This window comes from Dipodomys spectabilis, unplaced genomic scaffold (genome assembly GCF_019054845.1).
Source record: "Dipodomys spectabilis isolate Male_0828 unplaced genomic scaffold, ASM1905484v1 ptg000096l, whole genome shotgun sequence".
NCBI lineage: Eukaryota > Metazoa > Chordata > Mammalia > Rodentia > Heteromyidae > Dipodomys > Dipodomys spectabilis.
The window spans coordinates 8,526,203-8,545,888 of NW_024870773.1; the positions used below are offsets into that span (position 1 = coordinate 8,526,203).

Here is a 19,686-nt window from a genome sequence, read left to right on the forward strand (position 1 = left end):
ATTAGGCCATTATGAGCCTCTGCTAGGACTATCTTAGGCATATACTAATTATTACAAATGACTTTTTCTAAGTATTTCCATTTCTTTATGAATGGGGTGGTGTCAGTCTCTCTGATGGAAGCACAGAATTCCATTATTTTTGTCAAGAAAATCTACTTGGTTCCATCTGGCCCATATGTTACTTTGGTGAGAAAAAGATCAATTTACTTTCATTTATTTATTTTTTGGCAATACCAGAGTTCAAACTTGAGGTCTCAGACAGAATTAATAGGCTGGTTCTCTACCATTTCAGTCACACTTCTAGGTCTGCTTTCTTTTGCCTATTCTTTGAAATGGAATCCAGCAAACTTCTCCCAGGCAGACCTAACAATGACTAATGCTTTTTGTTGTTCATATGACTAGTTCATTATAAATATGTTAGAAACAATTGCATTAAAGGAAAAAAAAGAAAAAAATCATTTGAATACTTATCTTGGGGTTCATTCCCCTAACATCAACTTATCTGACCTTTTCTGCTTGATTCAGACATATACTAGTTATTGCAAATAAGGGGAACCATGGGACCTATGTTTCTTTGGGCTTGGCTTACTTCACTTAATATATTTTTTTCCAAGTCTTTCCATTTCCTAACAAATGGGGCAATGTCATTCTTGACATGACTTCTTTTAAATTATTATTTCCTCTCTCTTACTTGCTTCTGTCTCTCCAATGCCTAAAATAGTATCCATCAGGTACAAATATAAATTTCATGAATGAAAACAATGAATTTGAACTGATCTGCAATAAAAAGTGTCTCATGGAAAGTAAAATGTGTACCTTGTTAATTAGAAAAACAATAGTCTACAATTTAACTAAAACCCAACACATAAACCAGCTTGCTACTGTTCATAAAGGAAGATACAGTGTTCTAGAAGTGAAGGAGATGTCTAGATAACCAATTATAGCTTAGAATCACTTTACTTTCCTACTACTGATTTTCAGCTACTGGAGACATCTAAAATTGAAAGCCAAGCTTTCCTTAACTACTTTCAAACTCCACTTTGGGGTAAATTCACGTAACGCAGTAAAAAGAACCCCATATAAGATCCATATAGTTGTTTTCTGGTTATTTGCACTAAACCAAGTAAAAAGCAGAGATACTTGGCTAAATCATGGGATATTCAGCCTAGCAGAATGAAGACTGAGTAGTAGCTGAAAAAAAGTCTTCTAATATGGGAATAAATACTACTATGAAAAAAAATATAATAAATTCCCTTCAAGTTTGTCCTTAAATATCCTCTGGTAGATTTAGAAGCAATGTTATCAATGTCACTGGCTCAGCTGGCAGTGAAAAGTCTTCAAAACCTTGTGTGGCTAGCCTATACTATAAGCTAGGCCGTATTCTAGAGCTGTCCACACACTGTCCAATACAGTTTCCACTGGCTACTGTGTGTTTCAAACACTCAATATAGGACTAGACAGGACAATTTCCTAAACACGGTTTCATTTCAGTTAGTTTTAATTGATATACATATTAGTAGCCACATGGGACTAGGGTCTATCACACTGAACTTCTCAGTTCTAGAGATAAGTGAAAAGCAGTATTTGAGAATTAGGAACTTTCTAGAGGAAAGAAGAGCAATAATACCACAAGAACTGAGAAACTGCTGTTTCTAAATGATGTTCAGTAAATTAGGAATTTAAATGAATTAAATAAAAGGTCTCTAGGAAAGTACTATAAAGCCTTTTGTGTCAGCCGGTGTCTATTTTCTGCTGGTTATTTTGGAGATGGAGTCTAGTAAAGTTTTCTTCTTAGGATGGCCATGATCTTCCATATCTCAGCCTCCCAAGTAGCTAAAATTACAAGTGAGAATCACCAGTACCAAGCTTTATGTGCTTATTTCTGTGGTTTAATAAGCAGTCTGTCTACAAACCTACAGCCAGTATTATACTCAATGGTGAAAAACTAAAGCCATTTCCTCTTAACTCAGGGACAAGACAAGGATGCCCACTCTCTCTTCAATCTAGTATTAGAATGCCTAGCTACAGCAATAAGACAAGATGCAGACATAAAGGGGATCCAAATAGGGAAAGAAGAAATAAAACTCTCCCTCTTTGCAGATGACATGATCTTGTATTTAAAGAATCCCATAGACTCCACTCCCAAATTACTCAAGCTGATTCAAAACTTTGGCAAAGTAGCAGGTTATAAAATTAACCCCCAAAAATCAATGGCTTTTCTGTATGCCAACAATGAGAAAAGTGTGGCTGAAATTAGGAAAGCAACTCCATTTGTAATAGCCCCACAAAAAATAAAATACCTAGGAATTAACTTAACTAAAGAAGTGAAGGACCTCTATGATGAAAACTTTAAAATCTTGAAAAAGGAAATCAACACAGAACTTAAAAAATGGCAAAACCTCCCATGCTCCTGGATTGGAAAGATTAACATCGTGAAAATGGCAATACTTCCCAAGGCTATCTACAAATTCAACGCAATACCTATCCAAATTCCACCCTCATTCTTCAAGGAAATAGAAGAGGCAATCCAAAAATTCATATGGAACAATAAAAGACCCCGAATAGCAAAAACGCTCCTCAACGGAAAGAACACTGCTGGAGGAATATCAATACCAAATTTCAAACTCTACTATAAAGCCATAGTAATCAAAACAGCTTGGTATTGGCATAAGAACAGACCTCAGGACCAATGGAATAGAATTGAAAACCCAGAAATGAACCTACAGACCGATAGCCATCTAATCTTCGATAAGGGAGCTAAAACAATAGAATGGAAGACAGACAGCCTCTTCAGTAAATGGTGCTGGCAAAACTGGTTAACTACATGTAGAAAACTAAAGCTAGATCCTTATATATCACCCTGCACCAGAATCAACTCCAAATGGATCAAAGACCTTGAACTCAAAGCAGACACTCTGAAAACATTACAGGATGGAATAGGAGAAACCCTGGGTCTCCTTGGCTCAGGCCGAAATTTTCTGAATAGAGACCCGGAAACACAACAAATCAAAGAAAGGTTGGACAAATGGGATTGTATAAGGTTGCAGAGCTTCTGCAGGGCAAATGACATAGCTAGCAAGATCAATAGAAAGCCCACGGACTGGGAGAAGATCTTTACTAGCAATACAACGGACAAGGGTCTCATATCTAAAATATACCTGGAACTCAAAAAATTAAACCACCCAACAACAAACCCTCAAAGAAACAACTGCCCAATAAGTAAGTGGGCGAAAGACTTAAAGAGAAGCTTCTCTGAAGAAGAAAGAAGGATGGCCAATAGACACATGAAGAAATGTTCAACATCCCTAGCCATAAAAGAAATGCAAATCAAAACAGCATTGAGATATCACATCACTCCAGTTAGAACAGCAAAAATCAAGAACTCTAACAACAACAGATGCTGGAGGGGATGTGGACAGAAAGGAACCTTACTTCATTGTTGGTGGGAAGGTAAACTTGTTCAACCACTTTGGAAAGCAGTATGGAGGTTCCTCAAAAGACTCCACATAGAGCTCCCCAATGACCCAGCAATCCCACTTTTGGGCATTTACCCAAATGATTACAAACAAGGCCACACTAAAGCTACCAGCACAACTATGTTTATTGCAGCATTATTTACCATAGCTAAGATATGGAACCAACCCAGATGTCCCTCAGTAGATGAATGGATCAAGAAGATGTGGTATATATACACAATGGAATCCTATGCCTCCATCAGAAAGAATGACATTTCCCCATTTGTTAGGAAATGGAAAGGCTTGGAAAAAATTATATTAAGTGAAGTAAGCCAGGCCCAAAGAAACATAGGTCCCATGGTTTCCCTTATTTGCAATATCTAGTATAGGTATGAGTCAAGCGGAAAAAGTCAGAGAATGTGATGTTAGGAAAACGAACCCTCAAATATGTATTTTAATGTTTTTGTTTCTTTCATGCATGTGTTTCTAACGCATTTATAAGATTATTTCTTTGTTGCTTTGTATGTCCCTCCCCCACAGTGTAACCCCCGCTTTCACTATATTTGATGTCAGTATAACATGTGGAGGAGACGGGGACAAACAAGTCGTTTAAGGATTCAGGTGGACCTGTTGCAACAATGAGAAGTACAAAATGTCATGTCAAAACCAGCTTTACAATGTCGGTGGGGGGGGGGAGGGGGGTATGATTGGGTGGGGGGGAGGGGGGAGGGTGGGAAGGGAGGTGAAGGGTAAACAAAGGAGGAGGCTGCAATGCTTGGTAAGAAATGTATGCATTATCCTGCCCATGTAATTGTAACCCCTCTGTACAGTATGTTCTCAAATAAAATTAAATTAAATTAAAAAAAAAAAAGAAAAAAGAAATGTACTCATTATCTTGCCCATGTAATTGTAACCCCTCTGTACAGTGCTTTCACAAAAAAAAAAAAGAATAAATACAACATAAAAAAAAAAAAATAAGCAGTCTGTCTAGAAACAGGCAGATCTGTACTTTACAACTGGTTACAGTTTCTGTTTGTTTATAACAACTTTGGCATAGTTTCTGTATCTTCATGGTACATTTATTTATTTGATGACATACTGTAACTCATCACATATTTTCAGAAAGGCTTTGCAAAAATACTCTTGTTGGTACTGGTCATTCTAGGCAGCTCCAATAGCTCTCTATATCATCCTCAGTCTAGTTACTAGGAATACCTTTCTATTCTGCCCCCCTGTATTGATGTAAATTGGGATTTAGAAGCTGGTTTCTCTCAGAAGACTGACATACAAGCCAAGGAAGTGTAGGGCCCTGACTTCAAACCCCAGTACCACCATTAATTAATTCATTAAGTGCTGATTCATATTTGTAATATGATACCTATTCAGAAAAAAAATGTCCATTCTGGCTAAACTGCAATGCCAATTGGCCATAGACATGAGCATGGAGATAATGAGAAAAAAACACATTTACTAAATCTTGACTGAAATTCATATCTTTAAAAATGCTAGAATCATTCCAAGAGAAGTAGAATTTCAGAAATACTTGAAGCCAGAAGGACAATCAGTATGGTAAAGTATGGTAACTTTTGTGAGCCAACAATTGAAAAGTACTTTCATACATACCTGAGTCCAAGATGGATGGACAAGGTAACATAGCTGAGGAGATGTATAATGAAGCATAAGATTTGGTGGAGGTGTGAGAATGTGTGTAGAATAGTCAGGAAGCAGAGGGAGAAAACAGGGATATGGTGAAGAGGTATGACAGATTTAGAGGGATGTGAGAGGTTAAAATGTTACAAAGTTTACAATAGGGCAAGTAGCTTAAAGAATATTGTGGTAGAGAGCAAGAGAGTGGGGGTAGGTGTAGAGTGTACAGGGATATAGGAACAGTAGGTTATCAGGAGATATGGGAGAACTTTTTTCTCCTGTTATTTTCATCACTCTGTAACGAAGTGCTGTACTACCATGGCTAAAATATTCAAATTGCAGCATATCTGGATATGCAGCAGGGATTTATGCAGTAGGATGTACATACTTAGCATAAAAAGGACAAATATGCATGGATGCACATCCATGAACATCTGTGCTTTTTGTTTCTTTGTGAGATAGTACAAGTAAGTGCTTAATGCTACTCTTATTTAAAATTCTTTAAAACCACACAATATCTATTACATACAACTGCCATTCACAGGTGGTAAAACTTCAAACTGAAGATGTAGCTTATCACGTGTGGAAATACCCTATTTTAAATATATTAAGCTAAATTTTCTTACAAGTTCCTGGAATCAATACTGGGATAGGCCAAGTATTTCAGAACAGGAAACTTTCTTATATATTGGTTCCATTTTACTTTGAGGTCTTAGATGTGGATTGTGGTATAGGACATCATTAGGATAACATCACATTTCTTCTTTGAAACTACAGATAAACAATTAACAAGTCTTTAGTCTGGGGAAAAGAATAGTAGTATTTCCAGAAGCATGATTCTTGTTCCCTGCCAACCAGAATCTCACCAAATCAAGTATGGATAGGAGCTGAATACTGAATCACACACACACAACTACACACAATCCCCTTCCAAGTTTATACTTTTCCTTTGCAAAATAGGCCTGTCATACTTTCTCTGCTTTTTTTATCACATAGAATTATTTCTGAAAGAATCCCATTGATTTTCCAATAAGGATCTTACTCCACAAAATGTGTATCATCTGGTTCATCTTTTTGGGCTTGTTTTCTCACTTCATGATCACTTTTAAGTTTCCATGTTCACTTTGAAGACAAGGATTGGGCTTTAACTAAGGTCAAACTTTAAATATCATCTTACTTTTTGCCTCCAAAATGAATAGCTCTTCTGTATTAATTCTTTTCTGCTCCTCTTTCAATTTGTTTCCCAACACTGAGATCTCCCAAGAAGTTTTTCCTCAATAGCATTCTTCTTGTTCACTCATTCACAATTAAAAAAATATTTAAACTAACTTGCCTCTGAGCATCTGATTTCAGAGAATCTTATTCTCATGTTCTTACCTCTGAATTGTTAAGGTGACATTTGTGAGTTCCTGAAAACCAGCCATCAGTTGAGCATTGGTCAATGTCCACTTTCTGAAGGTTTATATCAACTTTCATAACACCCCTAAAATTGAAAAAAATAGAAAGAAAAATTAATCTGAGCCTTTATAATTTCTAACTTTGTGTTCCATCATGGAAATCAGACAAATCAGCATAATAAATGTACTAAAAATTTCCAAAGTGCTCTCTCATATTTAACTGAAATATATCAAGAAAAGATACAAAGTCAGCAAGTATAAGTTTTACCTAAGCCCCAAAGACAGGAACTCTATATTGTTGATAGTCTTTAGCTCCTCATATAATGCCTAGATGCTCAAGAAATTTGAACCCAAAGCCACCAAAGAAAATCCTGTAACACATGGAGGCTGAACAACACACTGCTGAATCACAAGTGGGTCATGGAAGAGATTAGAAAGGAAATTCAAATGTTCATGATATTTAACAAAAATGAACACAAATTACCAGCTCTTCTGGGACACAGTAAAGGCAGTACTCAGGGGAAAGTTTATAGCTCTGAGTTCCACATCAACAAATTGGAGAGATCTGAAACCAACAATTTAATGAGACATCTGAGCCTCCTTGAAAAAGAGCAGCAAGATAAACCCCAATCCAGTAGATGGAAAGAAATAATTAAAATTAAAGCAGAATTAAATGAATTAGAATCAAAAAAAAACATAGAAAGAATCAACAAAACAAAGAGTTGGTTCTTCGAAAAAATAAATAAAATTGACAGACCCTCAGCAAATCTTATCAGAAAAGGAAGAGAACACACCCAAATAAATAAACTCAGAGATGAGACTATAAACATCACCACAGAAACATCAAAATTCAGAACATTATAAGGGACTACTTCTCAAAACTTTATGCTAATAAGTTTGAGAACTTGGCAGAAATGGACCTTTTCCTAGCAAATATTGACATGCGGAAACTAAATCAAGATGAGTTAAACCATCTTAACAGGCCCATATCAAGCATTGAAATAGAAACAGCAATAAGAGACCTCCCATCTAAGAAAAGCCCAGGACCAGATGGCTTTACAGCAGAATTCTACAAGGCCAAGCAGAGCTCACACCAATACTCCTCCAACTCTTCAACGAAATTGAAAGAGAAAGCTCACTACCGAACACATTCTATGAAGCCATCATAACCCTCATCCCAAAACCAGGCAGGGACTCATCAAAGAAAGAGAACTATAGACCCATTTCTTTGATGAACATTGATGCAAAACTGCTCAACAAAATTCTGGCCAATCGACTTCAACAATTCATCCAAAAAATCATACACCACGATCAAACAGGATTCATTTCAGGGATGCAAAGCTGGTTCAATATACACAAATCAATTAATAAAATTCATCACATCAACAGCAGCAAGGATAAGAACCACGTGGTTATCTCAATAGATGCAGAAAAAGCATTTGACAAGATCCAACACCCCCTTTATAATGAAGGTTCTGGAAAAATTAGGAATCCATGGAACATTCCTCAATACAATAAAGTGTGTATATGACAAACCTACAGCCAGCATTATACTTAATGGTGAAAAACTAAAGCCATTTCCTCTTAACTCAGGAACGAGACAAGGATGTCCGCACTCTCCACTTCTCTTCAATCTAGTATTAGAATGCCTAGCTACAGCAATAAGACAAGATGCAAACATAAAGGGGATCCAAATAGGGGAAGAAGTAAAACTCTCCCACTTTGCAGATGACATGATCTTGTATTTAAAGAATCCCACAGACTTGGCTCTCAAATTACTCAAGCTGCTTCAAAACTTTGGCAAAGTAGCAGGGTATAAAATTAACCCTCAAAAATCAATGGCTTTTCTGTATGCCAGCAATGAGAAAAGTGTGGCTGAAATTAGGAAAGCAACTCCATTTGTAATAGCCCCACAAAAAATAAAATACCTAGGAATTAACTTAACCAAAGAAGTGAAGGACCTCTATGATGAAAACTTTAAAAACTTGAAAAAGGAAATCAAAGCCAAACTTAGAAAGTGGCAAAAACTCCCATGCTTCTGGATAGGAAAGATCAACATCGTGAAAATGGCAATACTTCCCAAGTCTATCTACAAATTCAATGCAATACCTATCAATATTCCAACCTCATTCTTCAAGGAAATAGAAGAGGCAATCCAAAAATTCGTATGGAACAATAAAAGACCCGAATAGCAAAAACGAACCTCAACAGAAAGAACACTGCTGGTGGAATATCAATACCAAATTTCAAACTCTACTACAAAGCCATAGTAATCAAAACAGGTTGGTACTGGCACAAGAACAGACCTCAGGACCAATGGACTAGAATTGAAAACCCAGAAATGAACCCACAGACCTATAGCCATCTAATCTTCGATACGGGAGCCAGAAATATAGAATGGAAGAAAGACAGCCGCTTCAGTAAATGGTGCTGGCAAAATTGGTAAACTACTTGTAGAAAACTAAAGCTAGATCCTTATATATCATCCTGCACCAGAATCAACTCCAAATGGATCAAAGACCTCGGAGTCAAAGCAGACACTCTGAAAACATTACAGGATGGAATAGGAGAAACCCTAGGTCTTGTTGGCACAGGCCAAAATTTTCTTAATAGAGACCCAGAAACACAACAAATCAAAGAAAGGTTGGACAAATGGGATTGCATGAAATTGCAGAGCTTCTGCATGGCAAAGGACATAGCTAGCAAGATCAATAGAAAGCCCACGGATTAGGAGAAGATCTTCACTAGCCAAACAACAGACAAGGGTCTCATATCTAAAATATACCTGGAACTCAAAAAATTAAATCCCCCAACAACAAATCTTCAAAGAAACAACTGACAAATAAATAAGTGGGCTAAAGACTTGAAGAGAACCTTCTCTGAAGAGGAAAGAAGGATGGCCAATAGACACATGAAGACATGCTCAACCTCCCTAGCCATAAAACAAATGCAAATCAAAACAACATTGAGATACCACCTCACCCCAGTTAGAATGGCTAGAATCAAGAACTCTAATAACAACAGATGCTAGAGGGGATGTGGACAGAAGGGAACCCAACTGCATTGCTGGTGGGAGTGTAAACTTGTTCAATCACTTTGGAAAGCAGTATGGAGGTTCCTCAAAAGACTCCACATAGAGCTCCCCTATGACCCAGCAATCCCACTTTTGGGCATTTACCCAAATGTTCACAAACAAGACCACACTAAAGCTACCAGCACAACTATGTTTATTGCAGCCTTATTTACCATAGCTAAGATATGAAACCAACCCAGATGCCCCTCAGTAGATGAATGGATCAAGAAAATGTGGTATATATACACAATGGAATTCTATGCCTCCATCAGAAAGAATGGCATTGCCCCATTTGTTAGGAAATGGAAAGACTTGGAAAAAATTATATTAAGTGAAGTAAGCCAGGCCCAAAGAAACATAGGTCCCATGGTTTCCCTTATTTGCAATAACTAGTATATATCTGAGACAAGCAGAAAAGGAAAGATAAGGTGATGTTAGGGAAATGAACCCTAAGATATATATTCAAATGTTTTTTTCTTTCATGCGATTGTTTCTAACACATTTATAAGGTTTCTTTGTTGCTTTGTATGTCCCTTCCCCACGGTATAACCCCTGCTTTCACTGTATTTGATGTTATAATTTGTGGAGGGGAAGGGAAAAAACAAATCGCTTAAATAGGGATACAGGTGGACCCATTGCAACAATGAGACGTACAAGTCTTATGTCGAAAACGAACTTTGGTAGGGGAGGGAGGAGGGTTGGGGGGTCAGGGGGAGAATGGGATGGGAAGGGGAAACAAAAGAGGAGGCTACAATGCTTGATAAGAAATGTACTCATTATCTTTCCCATGTAATTGTAACCCCTCTGTACAGCATTTTCACAATAAAAAAAAAAGAAAAAAAAGAAATTTGAACTCAGGTAATGCTGCTGTGGGCATGGCAAAAATAAATAAATAAAAGCAAAAAATAAAAAAAAAAAACCCTTGTCTCTAAAATAACGCCTGGCCCCCAAACCCTTTCTATTAAAGCAAACCATTTACTCATCTCATTTTTTTCTACTGCTAATTCCTATTGTAGAGTAGAGTAAGGAAGGTTGGAAATATATAAGAAAAATAGCTGCTCTTTTCTCTGATCACAATGACTTTAAACAGCTCTTTAGGTCTCCCAATATCACACACGAAGCACATTCACTTCATCTACAGAAACACTGATTAATATTGTTTCGTTTAAAATCGTTTAAATAAGGATACAGGTGGACCCATTGCAACAATGAGATATACAAGTTGTTATGTCGCAAATGAACTTCACAACTTTGGAGGGGGGAGGTAGGAGGGTTGGGGGGGGGTGGGGGGAGGATGGGATGGGAAGGGGAAACAAAGGAGGAGGCTACAATGCTTGATAAGAAATGTACTCATTATCTTGCCCATATAATTGTAACCCCTCTGTGCAGTATTTTCACAATAAAAAAAGAGGTAATAACTTTTTTAAGATAAAATATATATTTTTTGTTTAAATCTGGAAACAGAAAGACTCAGCCATTGGTAAACATCAATTAAGAGAATTCATAAATGCAGAGACAAATGGTAATTTGTTTTTTAAAAGTCTCACATTTAAAATCCCTTGATTTTTCTCCAGCCAATTTCTCCATATTTCCTATAAAGTTTCCATATTTCCTTCTGTTTTTCATTAACAACAACAATTGTAGAAATAGTTGTCCTACCTGAACCATCACACGCAGATTTTATTAAAATAAATGTTCTGTGCCCTGGGCCCAGAAGCCTAAAGAGTACCAATGAGTTTTTGAAAAACATGAATACAGCATAAACACCCCATTAACATTAAAAGTAAAAACATATTTCCAAATCCCACACTTGTTTTACCACAATATTAAATATATAAAACATAAAATTTACCACAAATTCATTTTAGCTCTTAAAGCCATAAATTGCCCACAAATTTACAAAGCAAACCTTAAAATTTATAAAAATTAAATGTGAAATATTAAGAAAACCAGTGATGGTATATTTTGACAATACTGTTACTTCTCAAAACTGGAATATGGCACTTCTATTTTACCACATCTTATGATTAATTTCTCACGTCTTTTTTTCTTTTAAAAAGCTACTGTGAAGTCTGACAGAATGGCTTAAGTTAGTCTGTAATTGAGGGTGAATAAATTACTTTTCTCTCCTGTTATTCATTACTCTGTAACAAAGTGCTGTACTACTTGTTGCTAAAATGCTCAAAATAAGCACAAAATCAAGCAGGGCTACTAAAACTTCCTGCCAGTATTTGGTTATCCAGATAACCCAGTGTGTTTATTTTTTTTCAGATGTTCACTAAAATAAAAACCCAAAAATTGTCACAGGAAATATGCAAATCCTTCAGAATAATGCACTCCATTTGAAAATACCATTGTGGCTAAGACACTATGAAATAAAAGTTCATGTAAAAAGTAACTAGATTCCCAAATGACCTAATGCTTTAACCTAGCTCGGACTTTACTCTTTCAATTAGTACTGATTATCTGTTTCATCCCTCTTATTATTCTCAGAAGTTATTTTCTTAATATTTTAAGGACACAAGTGTCCTTCTGCAGGGGACATGAAGGTTGAAAGACATATCCTGCCCCCAAGTAACATGAAAATGTATGACGTTTTACAACGTACAAAGATGTTTACTGGAGAAAAGGAATTCACATTCACATTTTGGAGGCTGTGAAAAGCTATCATTTGGAGTAATGAAGGGATTTAGTGAACATTTTTTGACTACCTTCACTGCTAGGACTTTCAATAGAAGTATGATCCATACAGGTTGCGCTAGCCCTTAAGCCCACTTCATGCTCTACTTCATACTCATATGAAAATAATAGAAATTTAAAAAATAGAAAATATATTCCTTTTTTCATTCAAGAAATAGTTATAGAGAGCTTGAAGGAAGGGGAAATGACTGTGAAAACTCAATCCTAGCATGGGATAGACAGTTGATAAAGGTTATAATAAATAAGTAAATCAAGTCAGTTATTGGTGGCTTACAACCTTACAACTTACAAACTTACTACTTACAAGCTTAACTACTCAGAAGGCTGAGATCTAGAAGACTGGAGTTCAAGCAGCAAGACTCTATCTCCAAATTATCATCAAAAAGTTGGATTAGAGGCATCATGGCTCAAGTAATAGAGTGCAAGCCAAGCAAGCATGAGGCCCTGAGTGCACACCTAGTACAGGTTAAATAAATCAGCAGCATAAAAACATTTACTTAGTAATACCTACATCATATAAAAATATCAGAATGAAATCCCCTCATATTACAACTCTGTGTTAAAAAGAAAGAAGAGGATCGGTTCCAGTGGCTCACAAGTGTAATCCTAGCTACTCAGGAGCATGAGATCTGAGGATGGTGGTTGGAAATCAGTCCATACAGGAAAGTCTGTGAGCCAGAAGAGAAGTTCAAGTGGTAGCATGCTATCCTTGAGCAGAAAAGCTCAGGGACAGTGCTACACAAACACGAAACAAAAATAAATGTGATCTGCAAAGTGTCTATAAGTACAAACTAATGAAAATAATTCTATTTCCACCATAGTTGTCAGCATTAAATGAAGTTAAGCTTTCCTCAACTATCCTCAACACAGGGGGGGGTGGGGGGGGGGTCATAAAACAGTGAAATCCCAGAAACGTCCCACTCCCTCAACAGCACCTGCGGCTCTGGCACTACAGGAGGCCAGAACGTGTTCTAGACGTTTCATCCACAAAACTGGCTTCAGAATAGACTGTCTCATAAGCGCTGAGCACTTTGCCCCCTAAACCAGGCTGGCCTGCAGACACCAAGTCCCCGCTCCGGAAGCTCCTGGGCAGGCGGTAACTGTGAACTCCAGCGGGAGTGAGTGAGGCGGAGAGGCGGGCGTCTGGGTTCACCCACTGGGAAATCAACGAGGACTCATCTTCGTTAACGCCAGGCCTTCGCGCCCAGGAGACCTGAAAAGCCCTGGAGACTTTGCCATTAACTTCCTGAAAGTCAGGGTTTGGGGGACACGGGGGAAAGAAAATATTCTCTTTTGGGGGTGCAGTACTCTGTTGAAATGGACACTGACACCCACATATTTAAGAACACCTTCCCTCCCCTCCCCTCCGAAAGATAGGCCACGCGGCACCAGAAACCTCCATGGCGCCAGCGCCTCCAGATCTCCAGAGGCCTCGCCCTCTGGAGCGGAAGTGCTGTTACATATCCGGATATCCGGTGATTACCTCTGGGGCGGAAGTGATGCTCCACATCCGGAGGACGGGCCTCGGGCCAAGAGGGAATGGTTGCTGTGGCCTCTCTTCGGGACAGAGGCCTGGAAAATGGCTTCTAGAGAATGGGAAGTAAATGGTACCCTCTAAATACCTGCCCTGCCTTGCTGACCATCATGTTCCTCTACTTATCCATCAGACTCTTGAAATGATTCCAGTCCCCGAACAGGTTTTGTCCTTGCCTCTTCCACTGACATTCTTCCTCTATGAACATGTCTCCATGTCAATTCTATTGCAAAATGCAGTAAGTTGGACTCTCTGAATTCTTTGTATTTTGAGACTTCCCCTTCCATTTCCATCACCACAACCAGTTTCAAGCCTTCATCTCTTGGGAGCTAACTTTTTTAATCATAACAATTTGGTTCTGTCCAGCCTTGCTCCAAGTAAAGGTAATGGTTTATTGGTTCTGAAGTTTATATATGGCTTAGGAGCCTTGTTGCGGAAGCAAATAAAAAGTCATTGATACACAAATCACATTGTGACCTTTGACTTTGTGTTACAACTGCATAATGGGTAGGCACATGGAAATTAATAAAATGTATTAGCAGCCAATTCTATACCAAAATGACTACAAATAATTCAGTTATAAACGTAAGTGTCTGCAAACTACTTTCATATATACTACTAAATCGAACTTAAGGAGGCAAAAAATATTCCATATGCTAAGGAATGGATTCATAATAGAATTTAACTGCATTGTTAATCATTGCAACTGAAATGTTTTACCTTTGTAAGTTTTACAAAATCAATTAATCATAAAAACTCATTCATAAAACCCATCAGTACTTTAGAAGATACCCATGAAAGCAAGGAGTCTGGATCTAAAATATTACATACACTTCTATCTATATAACCTTTGAGACATGTAAATCCCTGTTCACAAAACTAAAAAGAGATAAATGAGACAGAAAGATCAGAACAGATTAAGTTCTTATTTATAATGTGATCATTTATCTAGAATAAGATCATCAGCAGACAAATATGAGAAAAGTAAGATAGACCAGAAATGTTGTTGGAAACCATCTCAAAGAATGAAAATCATGCTTTTCTCCAAAGCAGTAACACCCATAAAAATTTATAATCAAAAAGATTCCATTTCAAAAGACTTGGAAAAAATTATATTAAGTGAAGTAAGCCAGGCCCAAAGAAACAGGTCCCATGGTTTCCCTTATTTGCAATAACTAGTATATGTCTGAGTCAAGCAGAAAAGGTCAGATAAGGTGATGTTAGGGAAATGAACCCTAAGATATGTATTCAATTTTTTTTTCTTTCAGGTGATTGTTTCTAACACATTTATAAGATTATTTCTTGGTTGCTTTGTATGTCCCTCTCCCATGGTATAACCCCTGCTTTCACTGTATTTGAGGTTGGTATAATTTGTGGAAGGGAAGAGAAAAAACAAATTGTTTAAATAGGGATGCAGATGGATCCATTGCAACAATGAGATGTACAAGTCATTATGTGGAAAAACGAACTTTAAAACTTTGGTGGGGGGGGGGGGATGGGAAGGGATGGGAAGGGGAAACAAAGGAGGAAGATACAATGCTTGATAAGAAATGTACTCATTATCTCGCCCGTGTAATTGTAACCCCTCTGTACAGTATTTTCACAATAAAAATAAAAAAAGATTCCATTTCAAATAACAAGATCCATAAGTTCTCTAGCAGTATATTAACCATGATTATACAAAGCTTCTACAGAGAAATTGTGTAAACTCTAAAGATGGATAAAATAGATGATCTGAGCAAAATGAGAAACATCCAATGCTCTCTAAGGGGATAATACATTGTAATAAATGTTGATTCTCATCAAATTGATCTATAAATTTAATGCACAACCAATCAAAATTCCAGATGGAGGTTCAGAAACTTGATAGTTCACATTTAATAAAATAAAATCATTTGTCCAAATTAAAAGAGGAGAAGAATTTTCCCAACCAGCTATTAGACAGACTTCCTGATCATAATGGACATAGTTGCAAACCAAAAAAAAAAGGAACAAAAGCAAGAAAGAAAAAAAGAGAGCTTAGAGATAAGCATATGGATATTAAGCACTTAAATATATAATAAAAGAGGAGTTGTAACCCAGTCAATACCATTGTATAGAAAAAACACAAGATGTTAAAGATTTGTGCAAAATAAAACTGTTAAGTTCATAGCTGGTACACAAAATTATTTTGTGATAATGTATAAAAAGGTTTCATCAACAAAATCTAAAAGAAAACCATGAGCAAACGTTGGATTAAGTAAATAACATAAGGATTGTTTTAATTTTGTTTGAGGAAGGATATTGAGGACATAGTTAACTGCAAGATGATATATTGGATAATTTTGCAGTGTCTAAAATTGACAAGGAAATAATACCTTGAGTTGCAACCAAAAAATGAGAATAATAATAATAATAGTAGGCAAAAGATATTTTGAATTATAGAAGAGTAAATCTAACAGGCCCACAGGCATATATATGAAGAAATAGCATAAGAAGATCATTAGATCCATAAATGAGCCCAAGCAAGTATTGCCATCTAAATTCTAGAAAAAGGCATTAAGAACATATACTAGGAAGGCATATACTAGGAAAAATATGTACTAGGAAAATATCTCTTTAGAAAGAGGGCCGGAAAGTTGATATCCTCATAGAGAGGATTGAAAGTAGATTGCTCTTTCTCAATCAATACAAAAAACCACTTGTAATGGATGAAAGACTTATATGTAAGACCTGAGACACCTAGAAGAAAATATCAGGAGGCTTCAAGATACAGGCCCAGGCAATGACTTTTTTAATAGAATCCTAAAAGCTCTGGAAATAAGAGTAGGAATTGATAAATAGAATTCACCAAACTAAGAAAGAAAAAAAAAAATAGATTGGAGTCTTGCTTTAATGACAAAGCACTAGCAAGCATGAGACCTTGAGTTCATCCTCAGAAGCACAAAAGATAAAAATAGAAAACAAGACATAACCTGGTCTCTATACTGTATTCCCCAAAATTAGGTAGACTAGGATTGGATTTCCAGGTTAATTCAGTTTGACAGTTTGCAGAGGTCATGCTGTGTTCAGGAAATTTTAGATTGTTCTTGCTACACAGTTCCAATATTTCCATCTCTTAGTTTTAATACACACACACACACACACACAAGTTTCATATAAAATAAGAATCTCTATGCTGAGAATAGTAGTACATAGTGCTGAGGTGTACCAGGATACATAGTACAAGATATTAATTCTGATGATTTTTATAAAAAGCTTCATAAATGTAATCATTTCTTTAGCCGTCACTTAAATTTCAAAGACTCTGTTTTCCCTGTCTCTTCCTCTTACAATTATAATAATTAGGAGATCTTTTTTTAGTTTTTCCATTTCTAAAAAGAGAACACTTGCTAATTTTAAAGCAACAGTAGGAAAAATAACTACTTTTTTTATAATTCACTGGAGATACAGTTAAGTGTCAGTATTAACAGCATACAATAGCATGAAAAATTAATTAAAACAATGTTAACTAAACCCAACCAACAATAATCATATGACTAATGGAAAAGAAAAAATATTCTGTGAGCCTTGATCTGCACAGCTAAATATACCACTTGCATATTTTACTGACTTTTCTTGTGCCAGTTCCAGGGCATAAAATCAGGGCCTGAGCACTGTCCCTGAGCTTTTTTGCTCAAGGCTAGCACTCTACCACTTAAGCCACAGCTCCACTTCTGGCTTCTTGGTAGCAACTGGAGATAAGAGTCTCATGGACTTTCCTGCCTGCCCTGGCTTCAAACCATAATCCTCATATCTCAGCTCCTTAAGTAGCTAGGATTACAGGCTTGAGACACCAGTGGCCAGCTAAACATTATATTTTAAATCTCATGATTATATAGTTCTTTTCAGTTTTTCAAAAAATTATTAACACATATCTGATCTTCACTGTAATACTAGGTATAAAATACATAGTTGTCTGATTCATAGCTTTAGAAGACTATGTAAAATAACGTCAAAAGTCGGTAGCTCATATCTAGAGCATATTAGGAAAAGTAGCATTTATATTGTCACCTGAGTCTGTTACTGTCTTATAAGTATAAATATAAAGCCTACTCACACCGAAACCTGATTATTCTGCCAACTGTACCCTTATGATACCACACCTTAAATCAAATCATATAAAATCAAGCTAGTAATACTATACCCTTATACCCAAACTTGCAATTGGATTGGGAGAAGCATGGGCCCCTGAGATTTTGCTGGATATATCACAAATGGGAAGTCCACTTAGCCCATTTCTGGGGTCATGCTTTGCAACAAGTAATCTTATGAGAGGAAGTAATGTTTCCCACCTAACAAAGGGTAAGTTTTGCTTACCATCAAATTATGCATTTTTGTAATAGGAAGAGGTGTCATTTAAAAATTGTCATTTATTTCATTCCTGAAGAGCACTGTAAAGTAAAATCATTTCCTGGTCTTCCAAACATTTTACCTCTTCTATTAAGCAAATTGTTAGTTCTTATCTTTAATCAACTCATTTTTGAGATCCTGAATATTTAAGAATCTGTATTTGGACCAACCGGGGACTGCTTTCATCTATTGAAGCAATTGTGTTTGATACAGGTCAAGACAGGAAAGCCAATTATTATTTTTGAAAACTTCAGAACTATTTCTCTAAATTTCAGAATCCTGATTAGAAATATTTTTATAGCCAGCCACCAGTGGCTCACGCCTGTAATCCTAGCTACTCAGGAGGCTAAGATCTGAGGATCATGGTTCAAAGCCAGCCCGGGCAGAAAAGTCCATGAGACTCTTAACTCCAATAAACCACTAGAAAACCAGAAGTGGTGCTGTGGTTCAAGTGGTAGAGCACTTGCCTTGAGCTGAAGAGCTGAGGGATAGTGTCCAAGCCCAGAGTTCAAGCCCCACAACCGACAAAAAAACAAAAATTAAAGAAATATTCTATAATGTTCTTTAAACAGACAAGGAGGATGAAGACATTATTGGCATATTAGTAGAACTTGCTTTGTTGGCTCCATGTAGGGCTTCATTCACACTCTAAATAGGACCTAAGTGAATGGCACCTGTAGTGGAATGCTGAATTAATAATAATATAAACTGAGCACTGGTGGCTAAGGCCTATAATTCTATCTATTCAATAAAGCTAAGACAGCCTTAGGATGATCTTAGGATCACCCTTCAAAGCCAGCCCCAGCAGGAAAGTCAGTGAAACTGCAATTAATCTCTGAAAGGGAAAAAATTAAAAAGCTGGAAATGGAGCTGTGGCTTAAGTGGTAGAGCACTAGTCTTGAATAAAAAGCTCAGGGACAGTGCCCAGGATCTGAGTTCAATCCCCAGGACCATCACTAAAAACAACAACAATAACAATACAGTTGTGAGCTACCTGACAACTATGGGTAATGGGCCCTTTAAAGACTAATCATAATATGATAACTGCTGTCATTTTCCCCTTATTGCCACAAAGTAACCCACTATTCAGCCTTAAAATGAGTTCTTTGCCGGGGGGCTCTTGTATTTCTATAAGATAACACTTCGCTTCAGTTGTACAAATGGTATTCTGCTTATTTAGAAGACCAAATTTAAAGAGGTATTTTTAGCACTATTTTCTCTAGTTCCATTATGTAATAGTAATTTATCTTCCCAAAACATTGCCAGATATTAATTTGTCTATTTCCCTGCAACTACTCACAAATCGATATTACTGCAGTAGTATTTGACAGAAATATGTCTTAAAGCAAGCAAATGTTCTCCTCCCCCACACCACTTGGTAGCAGACATGTCCGGAGAAGCTTGCCAAAACTTTATGTAGTACATGTGTCTTCCATCTGTCTAGCTTTTTCTTCTGAGAAGTCTTTTTGGCAATCAGGTCAAGACTTCCTTCGTAATGTCTGAAATATT

General features: G+C 36.8%; 1 protein-coding gene across 1 annotated transcript in view; it reads right to left on the bottom strand.

Moving 5' to 3' along the window:
• The window catches only part of Gpr158 (G protein-coupled receptor 158), a 340,812-nt gene that overhangs the window by 300,479 nt on the left and 20,647 nt on the right, over positions 1 to 19,686 (bottom strand). Inside the window, exon 2 of the mRNA XM_042686137.1 lies at positions 6,480 to 6,585. Coding sequence (XP_042542071.1) covers positions 6,480 to 6,585 — 106 coding nt within the window. The remainder of the gene's footprint in view (positions 1 to 6,479; positions 6,586 to 19,686) is intronic.